The sequence below is a fragment of the Varroa destructor genome, unplaced genomic scaffold (assembly GCF_002443255.2).
Source record: "Varroa destructor unplaced genomic scaffold, Vdes_3.0 BEIS01000002.1, whole genome shotgun sequence".
NCBI classification, from domain to species: Eukaryota; Metazoa; Arthropoda; class Arachnida; order Mesostigmata; family Varroidae; genus Varroa; species Varroa destructor.
In genome coordinates this window covers 47,305,247-47,327,165 of record NW_019211455.1, presented here as the reverse complement: position 1 = coordinate 47,327,165, position 21,919 = coordinate 47,305,247, and the positions used below count along the sequence as shown (strand labels likewise).

General features: G+C 39.6%; 1 protein-coding gene across 4 annotated transcripts; it reads left to right on the top strand.

Annotated features, from left to right (window-relative positions):
- The first annotated feature begins 5,876 nt into the window (after positions 1-5,876).
- On the top strand, positions 5,877-16,783 carry LOC111245343 (uncharacterized). Of its 4 annotated transcripts, none has more exons than XM_022793581.2 (12): positions 5,877-6,169; positions 7,066-7,298; positions 7,613-7,776; positions 8,675-9,028; positions 10,590-10,928; positions 11,484-11,768; positions 12,391-12,584; positions 13,093-13,302; positions 14,282-14,474; positions 15,160-15,321; positions 15,644-15,819; positions 16,237-16,783. In XM_022793581.2, exons 1-12 carry the CDS (start codon positions 6,116-6,118, stop codon positions 16,459-16,461), a joined length of 2,589 nt encoding a protein of 862 aa, XP_022649316.1. In that variant the 5' UTR covers positions 5,877-6,115; the 3' UTR covers positions 16,462-16,783. The 4 variants fall into 4 exon arrangements, with proteins under 4 accessions (XP_022649316.1, XP_086836308.1, XP_022649318.1 ...); XM_086980182.1 differs by having other exon boundaries at positions 7,054-7,298; positions 11,529-11,768; XM_022793580.2 differs by having other exon boundaries at positions 5,878-6,169; positions 7,054-7,298.
- The last annotated feature ends 5,136 nt before the right edge of the window (positions 16,784-21,919 follow it).

The following is a 21,919-nucleotide window of genomic DNA, read 5'->3' as shown; positions in this document are numbered from 1 at the left end:
GCTAATATGAGGTCCCTAAAATTGACCCCGACATCTGTATGGGGTAGTGAAATTGTTAAAAAAACATTTCATACTCTAACGAACGGCGATTTTATAATAAATAGAGTTTATATCAATTTTCAATCTGAAAAAAAACAGCCAACGAGATGGACTAAACCAACCCACTTGAATTGTTAAGCTCTGCCAACCAAAGGTTAAACTTCTACCTCAAAAGTGTATTTTTGAATGATAGTGCCCTCGATGAAGTTGATATTTTTTGTTTTCAGTAGCACGATTCCCTTATTGGCATTCATTCAACCATCATCGTAACTTATTTTTTCATTTCGTGCACTGCACCCAACTAGTAGCTCAGGTAGCATAGATTAGGTAACATTTACACGTTTAAACAGTTGTATGTGTACGACATTTATTACAAAGGGCTTCATGGCAAGGCTATCATCAACGGTAAGTCGTCAAGCTTGAACGTAACAACAGAATTAAACGTATTTTGAACTTATTATTTCAGTTAGGCATGTCAAAATTATGCAGTCATTATGAATAAATAATATTATTAATGTGAGAATAAAATCGTGTTCCTCAACGTTTTTGATCACTGTTTCTTGTTTCGTGGGGATTCTCTTCTTAAGGAAAGCTGATTGAGCGCATCACCTGTCTCCAGTTTTGTTTTACTGTTATATTTTGGACGCTCATTTGTCCTATTTCTAACCGAAAGCAAATCATCTTAATGCAATCAGCTTTGAACGATTTTCAGAGGATCGTTTATCTATAGTGTAGCTCAACTCTATAGTGTAGATGTGGCCTTCTAAGTCTTAGAAGGTTTTCAAGCATGCTTGTACGACTTCATAACGCGTCAAGGCGTCAGCAGCGAGAATTCAAACTATTCACTGAATGGATTACATTTCCGTTTCAATTTCTAAGGAACCTTTGGATCGGTTCATCAATCAATGAACAGACAAAAGTATTTATTCACGCCACGGGGAAGAAGGTCCCCAAAGTCAATTTTTTTTTCTATAAAAAGCCTACCTGATACTAAGCCAGGTAGGTTCTGTGCTACACTTATCCCTCTTGAATGATTTCAGCAAATTATACGGTCGAAATATATATTGTCGTAATTTAAATCCAGGCTAAGATCCAAATCTAAATGGAGGACGCTGACATTTCACGCAGTGCGTTAGTTACAGCTAATCCAATCAGGTGACTTTTGACAGGAGCATAATGTAAATTTAAAAAAAATTGTGATCTGTGTTATGGCAATCCTGCTATAAGTATATATTCTTATTGCTACTTATAATAATTATTACGAATATAAAGTTCCGCCCAAGCGAGGACTGGGGGGCGAGCAGGTGGTGGGTAAGTCCTGTTATTGTCGTTTTGAAAAAGCCCAGTTCCAACGCAGGCGACAAGGTCATGCACGTAATCGAAATAGACAACGTTAGTCTTAGGCTGTGTTGACTCCGGAAAAGGTTGGAGGGTATAAAGAAACGTCTTGTCTTTTCTTTGTATGCTTTACATAGGTACATATATACATATGATAATGTGGTTAAGCTTAGCCTACGATAGCTGTTTGTCTTCAACGTTGTTTTCTTATTTGTTCGTTATTTGTCTTCCACGCTTTTCCCCGACATTACAAAAAAATAATCGATTTCATATAGGCGTGGTACTCATCGATGTTTCAAACAGACCCTATAGTTCGGGTCACACATTCTGCAATAATCACCTTCAACGTCTATAATATTGTGATCTCGAGAGCAAAATCTTCACAGAAATCGAAGACACGAACAAACGCATCTCTTCGCCCCGTTTTACAACCACTGGAAAGAGCTTACTACATTTACAAAATGAACTCAGTGAGCCACACTTAATGACCTCGTAGTTGAACCGTATGGATTAGCTAAGCAAAATAAAAGTTATTCCTGTTACGAGAAGTCCAAAACGTAAGTTATAGACGTATCGTTGATATGCAGTCGGTCTCTGAATAGCAGTGTTATTAATATGATTTTGTGACAGGCGTAAGAAAATTGGCAGGTGGTTTGTTTTTAAAGGTCCCGTTGGATTTCAGGAAGCGTCAAAATAGAACTACATTGTTCAAGATTAGAGTTCTTGGAACTCATAATCTGTGCATGAATCGCATGAATTCATGATGGTGATGATGATGATAATAATAATAATGCTTCTATAGTTCGAGAGATGTCTAAGAGCCTATACCGTATATCCTTCGTAGATTAATAACGATAAATTGCCTGATATTATTAAGTTATTCATTTATTAAATAAAAATATCCATAACTATGTATGGTTTATAGCTCAGATGCTAGTTTGAATTGGGGAAACCATAGAAACTCGCTAAACTAATCAGAAAATAGCGGTGTATATATTAAATAAAAAAAGAAAAGTTTCAAATACACCTGTGTACCGGGTGGAAGCGATTAAGTAATACAAACTTGAACGCGTGGTGCGTCGGCGCTCGATCGTACGTTAGCTTAATGCAATTAACGCTAGATAAGAATTTTCTCTCTTTGGAACCAAACCACACAAATAAATATAATAACAATCAGAGGCTTTTTTTTAATACTAGCGAAAATCAGCTAATTGTTTAGTTTATTCATGCTAGATTCGTTAAACTGATGAATATGTTAGTTATTTGACTTCGATGTTTTACCGTATTACGATTGAGTACCCAGTTACTGAATAGAAACAGACAAGCTTTTATATACCAGAACAGCAGGAACATGACGGAAAACACTGAATAACTATATAACTAATTGAAAAAGATACGGAGACACAGTTCTAGCAATTTCGGCTTCTCAATATGTGCTTCTTGGCTTATTATTTAAAGCGTCGAAATGTACCATTATTAGAATTGCTTAGGAAAATCTCAGGTAGAAGATTCATGTTGTACGATCAGACTGCGGCCTTTTGAAGTGTCACTGATTCTGTTTTCACTGGAAGTTTGGTGTGCAACGTACCTATAAACCGTGGATGCAAAGATCAATCGCTCGGATGATTTCCAACTTTTTCACGATTTAGAAAATGTCGCTGTTATCGGTGAATTGAAATTTCCAATCAGGGTCACATTTAAGGTATTGTGTCTAATGAAGTATGAGGCGCATTCGTTGGCAAAGAAGTTTATTGTAAAAATATTTCAAAAACTGAGCTGGAACTATATTCGACTATTGCATTAGAGAAGGGCCATACGTCTCCCAGTATGTAAAATGACCCACCTGCTTATTCTGGTGCTACTTGTTTTAATACTAGCTTGATTACTCAGCTGTTTGTTAATTGTACGTTTAAATTTTACCTAATTGCAGAGCTATCTTATTTTGCACCTTGAACAGTGGAAACCTGAGAACTATCTACCGCCCTGTACGTTTGTTACAGTATATGGGGCACACTTGCGCGGACATGAGCAAACTAATGTGATGTAATATATGATTGTACTTATAAGCTTTTACACCTTATTGCACTAGACTTGAAACAAGTCTAGTGCAATAAGGTGTAAAAGCTTATAAGTCATGTTCCCGGCGAACTAATTAACGTGTAAAATACCTTTTTATCTAGATCTCGCCCTTTACTTGGATGGCAGTACGCTTATATGTTACTCATATTAACTGTTCATCAGATATCTTGGGCAGATGAAAAAAAGTGCTCTAACACTACGTTTACCTTTGGTCGACTCTAGGCCTAAAGATACCTGTAGCTTTCGGCTCTGCAGTTTTGCCAGTTTAAACCATATAACATCTAGTGTTAACTTACGACACAATGTAGAGTGAACGAATAATCGCGAGGCAATATCGCGGAGATAATCTCGAGCCTATAATCGAGATGATTTCTATAACTGTCAAAAAAAACGGAAACAATCCAAAATATGGAAGCCACATTCTCTCTGTTTTCTTTTTATTATGTTTTTACTGGTCGGACACATTCAAGTAAGAACGGGTCGACTTCGATTTAGAGCCCTACATTGACTCCATGGCTATTTGGCAGGTCAGCATCCCTAAGAGTTTTTAGCAGCTTGACTCCCTTACCTTACGATCAATATGTCCCTGTCTAGCTCGATTGATACCACTGGTTGATATTGATATGAAGGTGGCTAATATGAAAGGCGAGTTTCGCCATAATATACTGCCAGGTGATCAAGAGCCGGTAAAGCTTCGAGCATGCAGCCCGATTGCGCATGCCCACAAGGTTTGTACTGATTGTGATATTATATTTTTTGAAAAATTAATGATAATAGTAAAGCTCGCCATTCAGTATCCAGATGGCTTCACCCCACTAAGTAATTCGGGCTGCCTTTTTTCTCTCAGTAATATAAGTTTCCACGCCTATGCTTAAAGCCACACGTTTTCCTTGCTAGCCTGGTTATTTATGATTTATTACTCTGTCTCATAATACAGTATCTCGTGTTAACTATTATTATATTTGGATTTGTCGATATTATTATTGTATATAGAAGGAATCAAGGCTCCCTACTTCTTCTTCTTGGGAAGTTTTGACCTGTGAGTTGACGCAAGCCAAGGGCTCAAACTCTATAGGCACCCCCCGAACCGCTGTAAGCTGTACGCCAACAATCACTCATTCACAACAGAGCTTACGCAAATTCAAGTGCTATGGTCAACTCTGTGCTCTGGTTTGACTGGTTCCGTTAAGGCGCTGTCAAAGACTGAAGTAGCAAAAGGACGATCAAGCCCTACGAACGGTTCCGGTGTATTGTGCCAACATTATGACCAATGATCAAGAAAGCGGTACTAAATAATTGAGAAATGTAAAACCCCTTCTTTCGATATCTTTTGTACAGTGTGTAATAAAGCTTAATATAATATTTATATTACGTCGAATAGAAGCTGCCGTAAAATTTGGCGATATGAGATAACTATCCAACAAACGGCAATAAGTACAATTGTATTTCAAATGAACATTATCAATTAACGTCGTGATAAATTCATGATAAGGATTACTGCTTCGCAGGACACAACCTGCCGAGGTAATCAAATAAGGAACAAAGAAATAGTTATGATGTATTTATTTCAAAATGGATCATACCACTGAATGGCGACAGTTAAAAAGACAAAAAAAAAATATTTCGATCATATGCCTAGACAGGATAATCCTTTGTAAACCAATGTGAAAATATGCTATATAACTCAGAGTCAATAGTGTGAAATTCCATTGCTAATTTGTGATCATTCCATCCATAAATCGGCATCATCGGCTCGAAGCAGTATTTTACTGTTGACTGTACTTAGTAAGGCCCACACCCAGGTTCATACGCCTGTCCGAGGATTCTCGTCGATTGTTTGTAATGAAACTACATATTATTGTAATTACAGAACGCAACAGAAAAAAAAAAATTAGCAAAGGAAACACGCAAACCCCCCAAAACACTTTATCCATTATACAGGATAGGCGATAATCATGGAGATTAGAATAGGTAAGCTTCTTTTTACTGGAAAAGCAGGTAGCTTTCCAGACAATCATGCTACTCCGCCCACTTTTTTGACAGCTTTATAAGCACGACATCTTCCTAGTTATATACGTAAGTCGTTTTGCACGCTAGCAGAAGATTTAGCCACGAAATTCAAACAATCGCTTCTTAAATTACGACGAAGGAGACAACCGCTCGGAATATATACGAAAGTAACAGTTTGTGTGGGAGCATAGTGTACCAATAGACCACTAGACCAGATAGACCAATGGCCTATCTAAGTGCTTCATGGCTTCTGGTTCTAGAGCGTGTGGACTTTATTACTACTAAAACAGCGAGATGCATACGTCCACCCTCATAGCCGCGTACTTTTCACGTGTGTCCTTCATGTGTACCTCGTTAGCACACGTATTGCTGAAACCCTCTCCCTTGTATTAATGAAATGGAAATTAAGTCAAGTGAAAATTTGTTTAGTCGGTTTCTGTGTCTGTCAGGTAACTACGCATTCTTACGAAGCGGTAGCAGAAACAGTAATTCTACCGAGAACTTCGTTTCGCGCTTTTCACCTAAGCGGAGTGAATAGCCGCATCAGAATTACAAAGTGAGCGAGAATCAAAGTGCGAGATTATGTTTGAATGCGAGGGCATACTGTAGTGCCTCTTTTGTTGGTTTGATATCACGGCACCACCTGGTGATGGAAACGATGGGTTCACAAAACGTGCCGAAATTCCCAAGAAAAGCACCCGTGGTAAGCAAATGCGTTGCTGTAAAAGTTTTTTTCAAAAGTAAGAAAAATGTGCGTTGCTTTATGTAAAGGTAAAAAGTACAAGCGTCATTCTTAATGATGACTGGGGATCAGCCGGGGAGTGAATATGGCGTGTGTATATCGTAAGGCCAACGATGAAGCGACATATATATAAGGCCTCCATTAAAACCCCACAAGCCTACTTCCAAACGTGGAGATGTTAGAGAGAACAAAGAAAAGCTAAGCACAGCTTTAAATACTAAGTAGTTTACTTGCAAGGTTAGGTATACCTTTTTCTACCATCTTATTAATACTCACAGCACTTTTACTCAATGCGAAACACTGCCACATACCTGATTACTGTTGTCTTTGTAGTGAGCAACTAATGTATTGCATATTTTTTTCGTTTTTTGATTTAGTCAGACTTGTCGTGTACTATACCTGACTTTATATTTTTGTAGCAGTATACGATTATGGTGAAATGCACGCTTCGGTAGCTATCGTAAATCCACCTCGTAGCAGACGCAGCTATTCCGATTCGATGTCCTATTTATCCTATACATGTCCTATTTTCATGTCATGGAACATATACTTTCATAGATCCCGTTTCAAAGTGTTGTACCGCTCGAGAATTTAGCAACGATTCTTATGCAATACTATTCAAGCGCTCAGTGTATTGTCGAAGCTAACACTTTCTGCGATCCTGCGGTAATAGTATTTGCTGTTTCACCGAGTTGTCGGTCTACCGTGAATGAATTGGGACATTTTTCGATGTATCCCTCGTGTTGACGTTGTTAGCGACGTTGACTCTGCTAGCTATTGGTCTAGAAACGAACATGAGACTAAATACAACTGCGTCTATAATGTTTATGCGAATCTAACGACAGCGTTCGGCTCAGATACATTCTATTTATAAGCAAGCTGCCGCTGTTCCGATTCCGACGCGCGGTTATTTATCTGTCACCAACGAACATGTCACTGTCACATCGGACTGGAGCTATATTGACGCCGAATCCCAGGAACAAATAGGGTTCACGGTTTCGCATCGTGCCGAACTTAGCAAAGACGGTCGAGACGAGCTGGGCCAATTTAAATGTGTCCAATCTTCCACCGATATTCATTCGTCGATAATGTGAGTGTTCACTAATAGTGTCAATTAATTCCGAGCTAAGTTAAATGTGAGTCAGGAAGTTATCGCTTGAACGACAGTGAATGTATCACTAGTTGCTTAAACCGCATGAGGTCTTTTTGTCTTTGTTTTCGAATAATGTTATATAGTGTAATACTTATAAAATCGGATGTTTAACGAAACTCTGTTTATCAGTAGCTTTACGAGAGTTTACATCTTATTCGTACTGTAGTCTCATGAATAAAGCAAAATCTGTTATAAAATTGTTAAAAAGCTGTAAAATTGTATGGGTGATTGATTGAATTTCGTTCGACCAGTTCGATAACCACCTCGGAAGGAAAGCTTGGCCGCAAAGCAGTGCACAGAAAATGTTTAAGACGCGGCAAAGAGGTCGATCTATTGACGATTTGTGCTCTTGATGCTGAGATGTGGACTTACGATCCGCAAAAGTATGGCTACCATGGAAGGATACTTTCCAAAGGTTAGTCTCACATTCGTATAATCGCACAGTTGGTACATGTTTGCCCCCACTAAACCTAGGTATACTTAGTGAGGTGGGACCTAGAAACGGACACGCAACTCATTTTCAGGTTGCTGAAGGCATCGTCAGCCATTTGAGTCAATGCTTAACTAAGCCCGCAGCACCGACGGTGCATTGCGAAGCATATATGTAGTTTAACATTATCGTCTGTGACTTGGAGTAAAAAAGGTTGCCAATAAAATGCTAAATAGCGAGACTGCTCCGACAGTGCCGATACATTGTAATGGTATATTCGATGACTATACTGAGATTAGAATGCATAACTTGCTAGGTTTATAATATAACTGATAGAAATAGATATAGCGGGTTGCGCTATAATACGGATTAACTATTGTCACACATTTTTTTAAGATATCGTAAATAACGTTTGCATTGGCCGATTTCCTCTGTTCCTGCAAAAGATCGAAATAGGCACATCATAGGGGTTCATATTTCCTTTTGATGACGACAACAGAAATCGCGCCTATTTTTCTTAGTAGTACCAACACAAGCTTCAGATTGATTAAAAATTGGACCGTTTGTATGGGTTTAATTATACGACTTTGACTGGGGTCGGCAAACGCCAGGGGACAGCTTACTTTATAAATTGCTCGTGGTTGCTTCGATATCGATTGTTATTTATTCGTTTATTATAGGGTTGATTTAGTCTTTAGCTGCCACATTTTTGAGAGTTTCTAATAGGTAGAAATTTGTGATTACGAGATTTAGCCTTGTAACATGAGGTAGATACGAATGTATTCTAATTTTACAGTTGAATCAAATATATTACATTTTTCAGCTGTTTATATCAAATAACTTGTTTACTTTGTGTAATTAATGTGATATACCGGAAATGTAGGAAACTTTGCGTCATGCGAATGGTCTCGCCAAGAAGATAAGCTTTTGTTCGTGGCAGAAAGAACAAAGGCCTCGAGAAGGCATAGGGTTGAGCCTACAGTGATGTTACCAACCAGGACGGATGGCCCCTCGGAATCTAACTCCAGTGATCATTCAAAGTCAGACTCGGGTCACCCTTCGTATTTTCATAGCTTTGAGTGCCAGCAGAAATCAAGTGGGCCTTCGGAGATGAATTCTCACCCGGAATCGGACGCCGCTGCGGGGAACGGGAACGTTCCCGAGCCGATGTCGGAGACATCCGCAAAGAAAGAACACAAATTTGGGTCGTCCAGCAAAACGGGCAACTACAATCCAGGCAAGTAGATTACGAAGTGTAGAGTTGATCTACAAAACCACGAAAATAGCGAAACAGGACATTTTACTGGTTTGTGTAAATAAAGGAAAAAAAAACTGATTTTTTTTATTGCTGTAGGGAATGTTTGTAAATCCGCTTGTTGCAAAAAGAATTTTGTACCGTTTCCTGTTAGAAGTAGTTTTTAAGTACTCTTGACCTTCTTAACAGTATCGCAAAATATCGTAAGGCAAAGCGAAGGAAGTAGGGTTTTTCTGTTAAATGGTCTGCGTTTTTCACCACATACATTTACTGCAGGGACTAAAAAAAACGAAGTTCCCCATTCGAACGTGATGCAGTTTAGATTCATAGAGAGGAGAGTACTAATTAATTCAATGCTCTCTTTTTACGTCAGACAAAAACACACGGTTTTTTTTCCGATTTTATAATTGTCAGAATGGACTTCAGTCTTACTGCACAGAAACATACCACAAAGATTAACTACATGTAGTTCATCATAATGTCGTAATTTGAAGGATTAGACATGCCAATGTGATGCCGATTCAGTTGTTGTTATTATCGGCTTCTTTGAAACCGATACATCATTCATTTGGCTCCGTCTAGCTATTATATTCTGTTACAGCCTCAAAAAACATTAGTAATACATATTTCATCATTGAAAAAAAAAGGTCAGCATCATAAATCACCAAGGGAATTGCTCTAAACTTCGTTTATAACGACTTCAGCCTCGCGCGTCACGTAATGGAATCCACTGCAATAAGTGCCAATCTAGCTTCGATGGCAGCCTTCTTCAACAAGAGTCGTCTAGTGTTTTCCAACTTCGTTATGTGTATATTTCACAAACTTCCACACTGGTCCCTTGCAGTCAATAGAATGGGATGATAAGTCCCCAGTCCAAGATGAGACGTGATGTTGTCCTAACATACTATTTCAGCACACTGCGGATATTGCTTTCACCATAAACAGATCGAGCTTTAAATAGGGGGTTACCCAATATGGCTGGCTATGTATTTTGTTTGTTGAAGAATTCGACTGAGTGTATTGGTACAGGCAGTTACTCAGTAGCAGTCGACATAGTTTATATTTTTGAGTATTGATGAAGTGGACCACGTCGTTAAGGCAGCCATTGGAGGATGAAACAGATAACCGCCGATCATCATCCAGGACATCCGGCTCCTTGACGGAAGATTGAACATACGCTTGCTTCGACAGTGTCACAGTCGGCTGTACGTAAATGAACATACCTTGCCAAATTCGCCATTAATACCGAATCGATATTTGGGTGTCCAAGTGGGCAGATTTTGCACGGCACAGCTGCTTCAACAACTTTTTCATATCGTAGACGCCTTGTTTAAACAAAAGTTTTCAATCGGAAATCCCCTGTCTCTGTGCAATCATTTAGAATAAGATATAGCTAAGAAAAAAATCAGAGCCACATTTCTCTGATCCACGATCTAGCACCTCCCTTCAGATACTATTAATGGCACGCTCGTCCTGATACTGAATAATTTTAATAATGATTATACATAATATATAATAGTACGTGCTACTTATTTGATGACAGAATCAAAACTTAGCTTTGGGGCTAGTTATGACAACGAAACCGTGTGCCCGATCATCGCCGTATTGAAGGTGCCGAAAATATTCTTTCCTCCATTTGAGAACGATGCGAACTTTGACCTTCTCGCGCCACCGGAAGCAAGCAAAGGCTACGAGGAAGCTATGGAGGGGGACGCGGACGACGACGAAAGCGATGTTAACGAAGTGGACATTGATGAAGACGCCGAAGACCGCGTTGCTATTCTTGAGGCATCGCGACACAAAAGAGAAAAATTACAACTCATTTTGATCCACATGGCCAACGTCAGCTTGGGGCAGGCTGTATTCACACCGGACGGGAAAGGTACGGAGCTCATTTGAAATCAAATAAATGTCAATGTCTTTTCTCGTGCAAATATACGAAGGCAATGAGGGTTAATTGGAAACGCATATTATTGGCTGTTTAATGTACAGGGTCAGGGCGAAAGTGGACCCAAGACGAAGCTGTAGATCGAAAATTAGGAATAAGCTAGATTTGCAATAGAGAAAAAATAAACTTAAGATCAAGCAGCATCTAATTTAACTCAGAAGTAATCACCTAACTAGTTAGTTCTTCTAAGTGAAAATCGACTACCCCACCATAGTTTCACTTTTGTCCCACCGTGTATATTTAGATTGTTAGGTTTGTTATTTGCTGCTGCTCATTGGAAGACGTCCATGGAATGGTTACGTTGAACTCGGGTCGGTATCTTTTCCTGCATTTCCCTAGCGGATCCCTAGCATTATGACCCAACTACGCTAGGTAGAACATAAGCTTGCGTAATTGAGAGTTTGCTTTAACTAAATAGTCATGATCTGTTGATTTTTTTTATCTGCTCGCACGGAATGATGTTTTGGGCCGTTCGGGGTTTCGCCCCAGGCGTTGTCTTCGTCGGAATGCCGAATGGGCCACCGTATCGTCCAGGTGTGAGTAAGAACCGCATTCAACGCCTATACCATTTCGACGTGGATACCAGAGTTGTCACTGAGATTGGAAACAGTAACAAATACATTTATTCGCCGCGTTTCTCGGCCCCGGGAGACTGTTTACTTTACTTGCAGAATGAAAGTGGCGGAACCAACGATAAGGCGTCTGAATTGTATTGTGTGGACTGGAAGAGTAAAATGGCAAAACTTATTACTACAGTACCTGAGGATCCCCGAGGTGAATATGGGTGAATGCTCTTCTTCTTTTTGTAGGTATAGTTTTTTGGAATCGCTTAACTCATTAGGAGATTAACTCATTTTCATGATAGAGGGACATGGTTTAACTATTGTGGGACGTAGCTCGGAATTCGGCTAATTATATAGGGCAGCATTTACAATTTCGCGTAAGTGTGCAAATTTTAATCGATCATAAAATAAGAAAACATTTCGGATGGCAAAAAGGAATCGGTTTGCCCTCGAACGAATCGCTTTTCCATGTACTTTACTCTTTGTTCACGGCGCCAGATGACTATCAAGTATTGACTAAACCATTTACGTGCCTGTTCGACCGGAAGCCTTCTATTTAAAATAGAAGAGCCTTGATCTGTGTGATTGTTTAATAACGCATATCTAATACGTACACGATTCACTGCTTCTGTGAGTAGGCTTTGACCAGAACATAAGTACTGGGGTGTATTAACTACTTCAAAACCGACATGGCTTAAAACTTAGTGACGGTGCGGTTGATTAGCGAAAAAAATGTATCATCTATACATGACTTGATAAGACCAGCAAACTTAAACTTATAATAATAATAATTCCTCCATCTGTATTGTTTCTTCGCGTCATACTTATTCTAGTGGACGAGTTCCCGGGACTTTACCAGACAAAACTGATTCCTCATTGCACCAACGCAGAGGGTAACCTCCTCTATGTCCAAACGCAATGGCATTTCACTACCCAAGTATTGCAAATTGACCTAAGGAGCAGGGCTATTATGAATGTCAGTGCAGAAGTGGTTCGCAACCTTTTCCGGGATCTTTTATCGTGGGAGGTGAGCGGTCATCTACATATAGTCTAATATAGAGATTTTGTCTCCGCAGTGGCGCAATTGTACCGTAAAGGCAATAATTAATACAGTTGGGTTAAGGTTTGAAACAGGGTAGGAAATCTGTTTGCCTCTCGAAACTAAAAACGAATTTTCTACGAGTAAGTATTGACTTGTACAACTAGCTATTCTTTATACACTTTTCCCGTGTAAATTGGAGCAGTTTCTGGGTCCCAAATCTTTTATGGAAACTTTGGGGTACAGTGGTAATCCCGCAACGATTGTTTGAAAGTGAATTTCAGGTTACATATGCAAAACGATAGTAGAAGTAATTTGAAAGTGACTAAAACGTCCAAAAATCAACAGAGGAAATAAAAATATCTTAGTGCTACATTTCCTCTACATATTTCAACTTAGGTGGTCTTTCAGCATGCCCTGCGTTAAATTAGTTAAATAAAAAAAACTGAACCCCTGGTTACTACATAACTGTCGACTGTATTTACATAAATTTCAGCTTCTTTGCGTGAAAGGTGATTACATACTTCTAGCCTGTTCATCGCTGTCTGACAGACCTAACCTAGTAGTAGGCCGAAAAACGCGCTGCGATACAGGATTGCAGTGGAGTTTTCAAAACAATCAAACAATTTACGGTTGTCCACTACGCAACGGACTAATAAGTTATAGAAACCAGCCATTTTACAACTACACGAACGACCTTTTCGAGGTATGCCCATTTTATACAACCTTGTAGCATGCATGCTGATTTTTTTTACGCATCCTGCTGTAACTCTTACCTTTAAAACTGTCTGCTACTGAAGACCTATTGGTCGTGCCGTGTTACAGATTCAAATTTAGCGGGGCCATCGCGTTTTCCTATACGTAAGATTTGACTACGCATTTCATAACCGGAGTTATACTTCCCTGAACCTTGTTAAATGATTATTGGTATTTTTTCGGCGGTATCTATATATATTCGGCGACCATCTTTTTCTTTTTGTTTTCTTTAAACCCAATGATTTATATATGAAGCGGCTTCTCTTTGAAAGATTACAGTACCTACTGCATTAGCATAGAAGCTCAAACCTTGGTGTCCTAAATAAATGTTTCGGGTAATCTGCTAATCCAGACTTTAGCCGGCAATAACTTGTGAAGATACCAGTTGAATCGAATACACGAGGCTATTGTACTGCACGTATTATAGAATACCTTATACAAGATATTTAGTCACTGTTACACGTACAAAGCGAACATACCCGAGTCAGCTTTATTTAGACATACTTATATAGAGCTGCAATCGCTAATGCGGCGACGTTCAAATACTTTTCATCTTGGCCATTTATTTTTGATATGTGGCCAGGTCAAGAACTACAATGGGAATAGGGTAATACTCACTTGTAAACACGATAAAACTCTACTTGATTTTAATCGATATCATAATAATCGATGAAACGCCTTAAAGCTGAGTTAGTTTTCATAGAAGAAGGCGCTAAGCGAACTAAAGACAATAAGATATGAACAGTTCTATGAGCTGGGCCTACTTAGGCAAGCACGGGCAAAAATATATTGGTCTCACGTATGGTCAGACACTGTAATGAAACATTGTACCTGTTTAATTTGTCTAATCGGTAACGTTCCTTTTCGATAGATGTTTACACCTAACCTGCTGTTCATTTTATTGGGTTTTTGTGATTTTGTTATGCAAGATGCGGCCTGATCGGCAGCCGGACCTGTTTTATAGCGCAGTGCACTTATTTCCGCAAAATAGAAACCACCCGCTGATTGTCGTCATCCATGGGGGACCCCATTCCGCTTTCACGACGAAGTTCTCCTCGGCGTATGAGTTTCTACAGCGGTTAGATTATGGATTACTGTTGGTAAATTATCGAGGGTCCACGGGTAAGAGTACTTCTAATAAGGAAACCACATATATAATTATTATTGTTATCGTTTTTATTATCACTATTATTATATGCAGCGATATAAGACAGTAATTTACCTGTTTTATTTATTGCACCAAAATGTCATGTCTGCTTTTAAAAGAAGCGGCCATCTATGTTGGCTTTTTTAAAGCAAATAACTTACCATAACATCCATACGTAACCTAGTTGACAGGCGATTTCATCTGTGATGCATGCTGCAACCAATATCATTCCTAAGTCATATAAGGAGTGCTCCGACCCTTCATTCACGACGGCCATCTTATATTCCTGAACAAGACAAAACGTGTCAAAGTTTTGATAACAGAGCGAATTTAGTTTATGCTACATGAACCCGCGAGTTCTGCTCCGCGCCTGTTTCGCCGTTGATTTAATTAGTTTAGTTGATTTGTGTTACATTCACATTAACGTAAACTATATTATAAATCTACAGTTTTCCCGTTAGCCTACCTAATTTGTTACCTTTTTGCAATTATTTCAGCAGCCTATTTGAACATAAACGAATTTGTATCGCGTTACACTTGACGTAACGTAAACGGTGGTTCGCTTTCAGACCTGCACCTTGATTGCTAATCGGTTACAGTGATCTCGCATTTAGCAGACGTGTCATTAGGTCGATTTTTTATGGGTTTGGCATGTGTTAGGCTACGGCGAAAAGAATCTACGTTCACTGACTGGTCATGTTGGCACGTTTGACGTCGACGATGTCCACAACGCTGTGCAGCGATCTCAATTAGGCGGACTCGTGACGCACGTCGTGGTGCTTGGTGAAGGTCATGGTGGGGCTGTTGCACTTCATCTGGCTAGTAAGAAACACCTTTGCTGTTGTTGTTGTTAAAGTAAAATGCAGCTGTGCCAAAAGCACGCTTCAATAGTTTCAGATGACGTTTTTAACATTAGAGATTGTTTGTTTGCTGGGGGACATCTTTGCATTCTATTGCGGCTCCACCTTTGCGCGTAGTAGGTACTCGAGTGATTGTTTAGCTGGTAGGCAATTAAGAGTAATTTTAGTTTGTACAAAAGTATATCAACAAAATATTTGAATATTATTTTATACTGGGATCCAAAACATAGGTTTACTGCTAAGTAGTCATTAACGTATTGTTATGTTCCAACTTTGTCTAACAGCGAAATACCCTAAGATCTACAAGGGATGCTTCCTGGTGAACCCTACCTTCGACCTATACGACCTCAGGCGCGATAACCTACCAGATATGCTCCGGAAATTATTTATTATGGAACCTGTAGAGATCCTAGCCAGAACTGACAATGATGCAGAGGGCGAAGCAAACTCAGACTCTGAAGTAATACGGTTACCATTTAATGATAGGGAAACCATACGTCAAAAAAGTTAAAATAGTAAAAATCACCGCGAGTAAATAAAGCCCGTATTCCATCACATTTCGCGAACAACAGCCTATCTAAAAAATCTTTCGGATACAGCGCCATCATATGGCTAACAATAATAAAAAAATAATAACAGTGTAAACGTAAATATTCAATTCAAATGTCACCAAGCATACTCATGCCGGTTTAAATAAAAAATATTACTATAGGAGAAGCAGGCGCGAAGGCCTGAACGGATAATATACATGGAATCATTAAAAAGTTGAAATTAATTGATGACACAATCGTGTCGCGACACCTTCACATTGAGAGATTAATCATGATTATTATTCTACCATTATTAGCGCTTCTAATGGCTGATCTACCCGTTTCAGATGCTATCGGATCCTTGCGCGCCGGTGTTTACGATGCGGTGCTTTCTCGCTGTCAGCAGCGACCACGACCGCATCGCCCACGCTCAAGCCTTAAGGTTATACACACATCTAAAATTTTTGCGCACTCAGCTGGTCACCCAGTATCACCTGCGAACGCCCGCACACAAGTACGAACTGTTCCGTAACATTGTAACCATAGCCGACAGTTTGTGTGCCAGTGGCTAAAACGAAACTACTAGATAAAAACGACCGTAGCAAATGCAGAAAAAGTTGGAGTTGCGGAAGAACTAGCTTGACCGGGCATCTATTGTGGGACCAAATAATCGATTCGATAGCAAACTGATAGAAAGTCGATCAGATTCAACCGAGTACGAAAGGAAGGACAGTGCATTCATTGTGTGTACCAGGACTGTTAGCCGACGGCATAGGTCTTAGCTTCAACAGTATAAACCTGATTAGGTTTTCAATTAAATACATTCCTATATGCGATCCATATGTCGATATATTGTAATTAAACACTTAGTTAAATGTTAAAAAAAAAACAAAAGTTTTTGATTATTTGTTCGTCTAGGTACATTCGCTAGTGTTGTTGAATTGTTAGCTAGGATCAATTGGGGATACACAGTTTGGAATTGGAATTCGAGTCTTTTAATCTAACATTAGATACTTTTAAGCCACATAAATTGGTACGTCTTCTTAGAGTGCTTGTTCCTACTGTTCTACTTGCTGTCGCAGTTGTAAAAACTCCCTAAAAAAAACTTCTACGGACTCCCTAACTCAAACCTAAAAATCACTAGGTCAATAAGTTTATTAAATTTATTATAAACACCTTATCACTAACCTATAACGGTTATTTTAATTAAAAACATTTAAATGCCCACCGGTCACGTGCATATCGGTGTCCTGTTCGTGTGCGCCATGTAAAGTTCATGACAAGTGTTCCTGACTTCGGTTAAACCAAAACGTCATCAGTTGACAGAGAAGAGTACCACCAGAAGATGGAACGCTGTTCTGGGTTCCGATGATAAACTCTTTTCAGTCTGTGAGATTCAGGACATTTGTCTGTCTTCTAGGTTTTCATTGTAACGTCCGGTGTCTCCGTTAGGCGAGCATTCCATCAGCCGGACGGCTGGCTGGCTGGCTCGCTGGCTCCCAGCATGAAACGAACTCTATGCATGGGTGCGAATCCAGATTACAACGTTGATCTATCCTACTACCCACCAAACTTCCCTGCCTTTCTGATTATGAATAACTGGTAATATTTGCTGAGATTTAGTAGGCAAAAAGTTACTTATGGTTACCGTAGCAACGAATTAGAGGATTCGCATTAGCCACTCAGACCACGTCACCCTTACCCAAAACTGAAGAATGCCTTCGGGGATAAGTATCGCAGGTGAACTGAACCTTGCTAGCGTTTGTGAAGTAGACAATTCGTCGATGCTTTACACGAAATTCTTTTAGCCTGAAAGGTAATTGTATGTCGCTCTGACCAAAGCGCGAGAAACATATGACATCAATACGATTAATTATGGAAAAGCAAAAAGTCGCGTAGCCGACATTGTCAAGCCACTAGTCGTCTTCAAATGACCCTCCGAGAATGAGCAAGCACCGCCAGATTTCAGTTATAGCTAAAAGGAAACAGAGTCTAAATGGAAACTGGCCGTAAACAACGAGTATTGCCCCTTTTAGCATAGTGGATTAGCATGTCAATACTGGGGCTAAAAGTGGGCAGGGCAAAGAACGTGCCGTGATTAAACCAAGACTTCTTCGCAGTATAATGTTTCATTGAAAACGCAGGAACAAAACAGAAACTATCCTAGTCCGCCGTATTTGTGCGAGTTTTGAGTAACCCGAGCTGTTCGCTCATTCGAGTGTTAGGTGTACGGCGATTGCAATAAACAAATCACGAATTTCACTAAAACGGGCTGATCCTCATAGAAGTACCCGTATCCTTAGATTCTATGTTAAAGACGCGCTTCTAACATGGTTAGACAGTGAGTAACTTTGACGAACACGTAACACCTTAATTCCGTACAAGACAAAAATTAAGGAACATTCTTTATTAACTTTTATTTAAAATACAGGTATTTGACATAATCCGATAAACTCATGGGCGTATACTCCACCAACAACTAAAATGTCCGCATTTATGCTCAAAGAAAAACCGAACCCCACGCTAGAAATTTCGTGCAAATTTCGTGCTAGAAATTAACTACAGCAGCTGTTTTTATGCTGAAACTCTCCAACGCGTCAAACATTAACGTTTGTGTTTAGCAGGAATAACTAATCTCAACAGATCTAAAAAATATACAATTCTAAACTCGATACTGTAGTTGCATTTTTCCCGTCATCATACCATCATAAAGAAAAAGAAGACCCAGTGATAAGTTTCATAACAGCGAGATAATCGTAGAACCGATATTACTGGCTATATTCGCGCACAAGCGGCTTATCCATAGCCTCGAGAGCAGGATTTTTGTCCACGAAATTAGCGTATTTTACGGATCACCGTCCTGCTTCGGCCTATTGCTGTAGTTCACCTGCCTCATCCTGATCCGAATGAAACTCCTCTTCGGATGACGGTTCGCCTGTGAAGATAATTTCACGGTAATCTCCCAACTGCTTCAAGTTCCGCTTTCAGAAGTAATCTGCTTCTGAACTAATATAAAAATTGTTGTCGTCAAGTTATATGTATGTTTATTTCGATTAAACTTCATAATTTCGCTGGTTCTGAGCTTTGTTACAGCACCTCCGGGTTTGGCCGTCGATGCCAATTGGGCGTCAGCATTGGATTGTTATTGTCGCATTTTTTATGTGCCACAGATAATTTAAAAAAATTACCTTAGATTGGTTAGTTTTTTTAAAATGAAGAAATCAATTCTTAATTGACAACAAAAGCCCCGCAACGTTCGAACAACTAATGTAAACACTATTTGACGATATCCAGGTTTCCGTACAATATTAACATGGTGCTAAGAAATCGTAGTAGTATTGCGAACTAATCATAGCCCACTTCTGTAAAGGTACAGGCTTTTCTTTCGGAAGGCTGTAACAAAACAAAATAGCATTTGTGTGTTTTTCGTCCACCAGCCGAAACCTTTAACCTGTTGAGAATTGTGTCTCAAGCCACGTGCGGTAAACATGAAAATAGAACGAACTGACTGGATTAGGGGAGCTTATGAAAAATACGTAAGCACATTTCTGCATGAAGGCGTGCTTAGCAAGTCTAAGGGAATCAATATGATTCCCTTAGAAGAGCAATGCTGACGTACGTACTTAGGTTTAGATTCGAAACCGGCCGTATGTACACAGATCGCTTCGTGTCAGAAGATAAGTGCCCGCCAGCGGTCTGAACCAAAGTATCGGTTCGGACACACTACTTTTATCGTTCAGCGTGCCAATGCTGAGGATTTTCTCATAAGCGTTTTCAATTATTTTCTAGATTGAGTAGTTCTATTTCGATTGAACGAAGCCTCTCTTATAATATCCATCGATACTTTTTTCAGAAACACGTGAGCAGAAAATCCAAACAAGTAAGAAGAGTTTATGTTGTTATTAAGAGAAAGAGAACCTGCCTCTTATACCTCGAATCACCTTTATAAGTAACACATTTTTAAGAAAAATGCTACTACTGGAAAAAAACAGCAATAAAGGATGGCCTTTTTCTTTATGCATTTTTGCTCCTGGTTTATCTCTCAGTACCATTAGAATGCACGTTCTTCTTCAAAGCATATTAGCAGTTTGTAGTGAACGGGCTTTCACCTTAAATAGTAGACGGAAAAGTTAGGGCGAGTTCAAACTTCAAAAATGCATGTTCTAGTAAATGCATTTTCCACATCTGCTCCGTTTTGCCTGTTTGCTGAGGGGGCGAGAGCTACTATAGTAGACCGGGATATTTATGCTTCATACGATGCCTGAAAGGATTTCTCAAAAATCACTTGTGAAGTTCAAACGCAGCGCCTTGGCCTTAGAAAATGCACGCCGCTCGGGCCCACCATTCTAGGTCTATGAGAAGAACCTAAAAACGCGTTTGAAGGAAGATTACAAGCGGACAACTGGAAAGTGGATAAGCGGAAGTGACATGACTACCAACAGGTCTTTAAATATATGAAATTTACTTAATACCTGGAAGCTTTATCGATGCCTCACAAATTGTATAAAGCGCACAATCTCTAATATCTCGTCTGGAACAGCGCCATGCGCAGGTTACAATAACAGGTTTTTACGGTGTCTGCTCGTTGACACAAAGAAAAAAATAGAACTCCCGGGAAGTTGGATAACTACTCAAAAAAGATTAACTTGCGCTTGATGGTACTGGAAGAATTTCGTGCACTTGGAGATGCTTCAGGAGAACAAGACAGGTCACAAAAGTCTGCATACGGCATGGTTGTATCATATGCATTAAGTAAGAATATTTTGCACGACAATGTCGGCCACATATGGCAAAACTCATCAGAAGAGTTTGTAGTACTTTCAATATTCTCTGGACGTTGCTCTAACGAATTACCGCCCAAATGAAATTAGTCATTATACATTTGATAATAAATAGGATCTGAAATTGGCCACACGAATTTTTCGTAGCACACTTGAGCACACTTTCCGGCTGGAAGGAATTAAATTGGTTGAAACGATAAAAAACGTTTCAATAAGACGATTAAGACAAGCTGTAGTAGGATATTATATGCCTATAGGATCTGATAAAACGAAGAAACAGTCGCTTGTGTACGAACAATGCGCTTAACACAATCATCTAATTCGTGTCTCGCTAATACCTTGTGTATGTATGGATGTTGTAATTCGTATCGAATATGAAAACATACCTGGCTACGAATAAATACGTTAACAGCATCGTTTATTAGATCTGTGGATTCGGATCAGGACTACGTTATATTTAGCAATAATCAACGTTCAGAGCACTCGTCTAGAGGTCGTACGCGAGTTGAGGTCCCATTAATCCCAAGAATTCCACTGTATTCTAAGCAACGACCTGACTAAGCTGACATGAAACTTTCAAGGTACATTTGATACCTTTCCAATTTTATTTTGACATTTGCCGTGCTCTGTATCAGCGTGTAGTTCTGCGCCTGCTTTTGGAGCAGCAAAACTTAGATTTTGCTACAACAAAGCATCTCCTATCTAAACCTATCACGGCGAGTCTACCGTAACGGTTAATATAGTAATATTTCTAAAAGTTTCAACTCTCTTTGAGGGGGTCGAGCCCAGCCCACAATCAGTTTACATAATCGGTTGCTCATCGACACATCAGAGTAAATAAGTACATGCAAACAATGCTTCTGGTAATTCGTAATGATTTGGCAGTGGTCTCGCAAGACTTCATACGCTGTTTTTGCAGGCGGCGCAAAAACGGTAACTCTGGTTGGCATCCCGACAGTCCACTGAACAGGCCATACAATAGGGTTACGGCCCTTTACACTGAATGAATAGTTGTCACGGAATTCAAAACGAATCTCATAATCATCGTTATCGTAATCGCGATCAAATCTAAGTCGTAATCCGCGCAAGTAGAAATTCCACAACGCTTCAGCAGTGCCCACAGTGGTGGGATGCTGCTTAGGGCAAGTATAGCAACTGTTATCACGCATATAGTCTGGCAGCCACTGAGGTGGTCCCGTTATCTGGTAGCCTTTCTGCTGTTCGGACGCGCATTCGTCCCGTCTGTCAC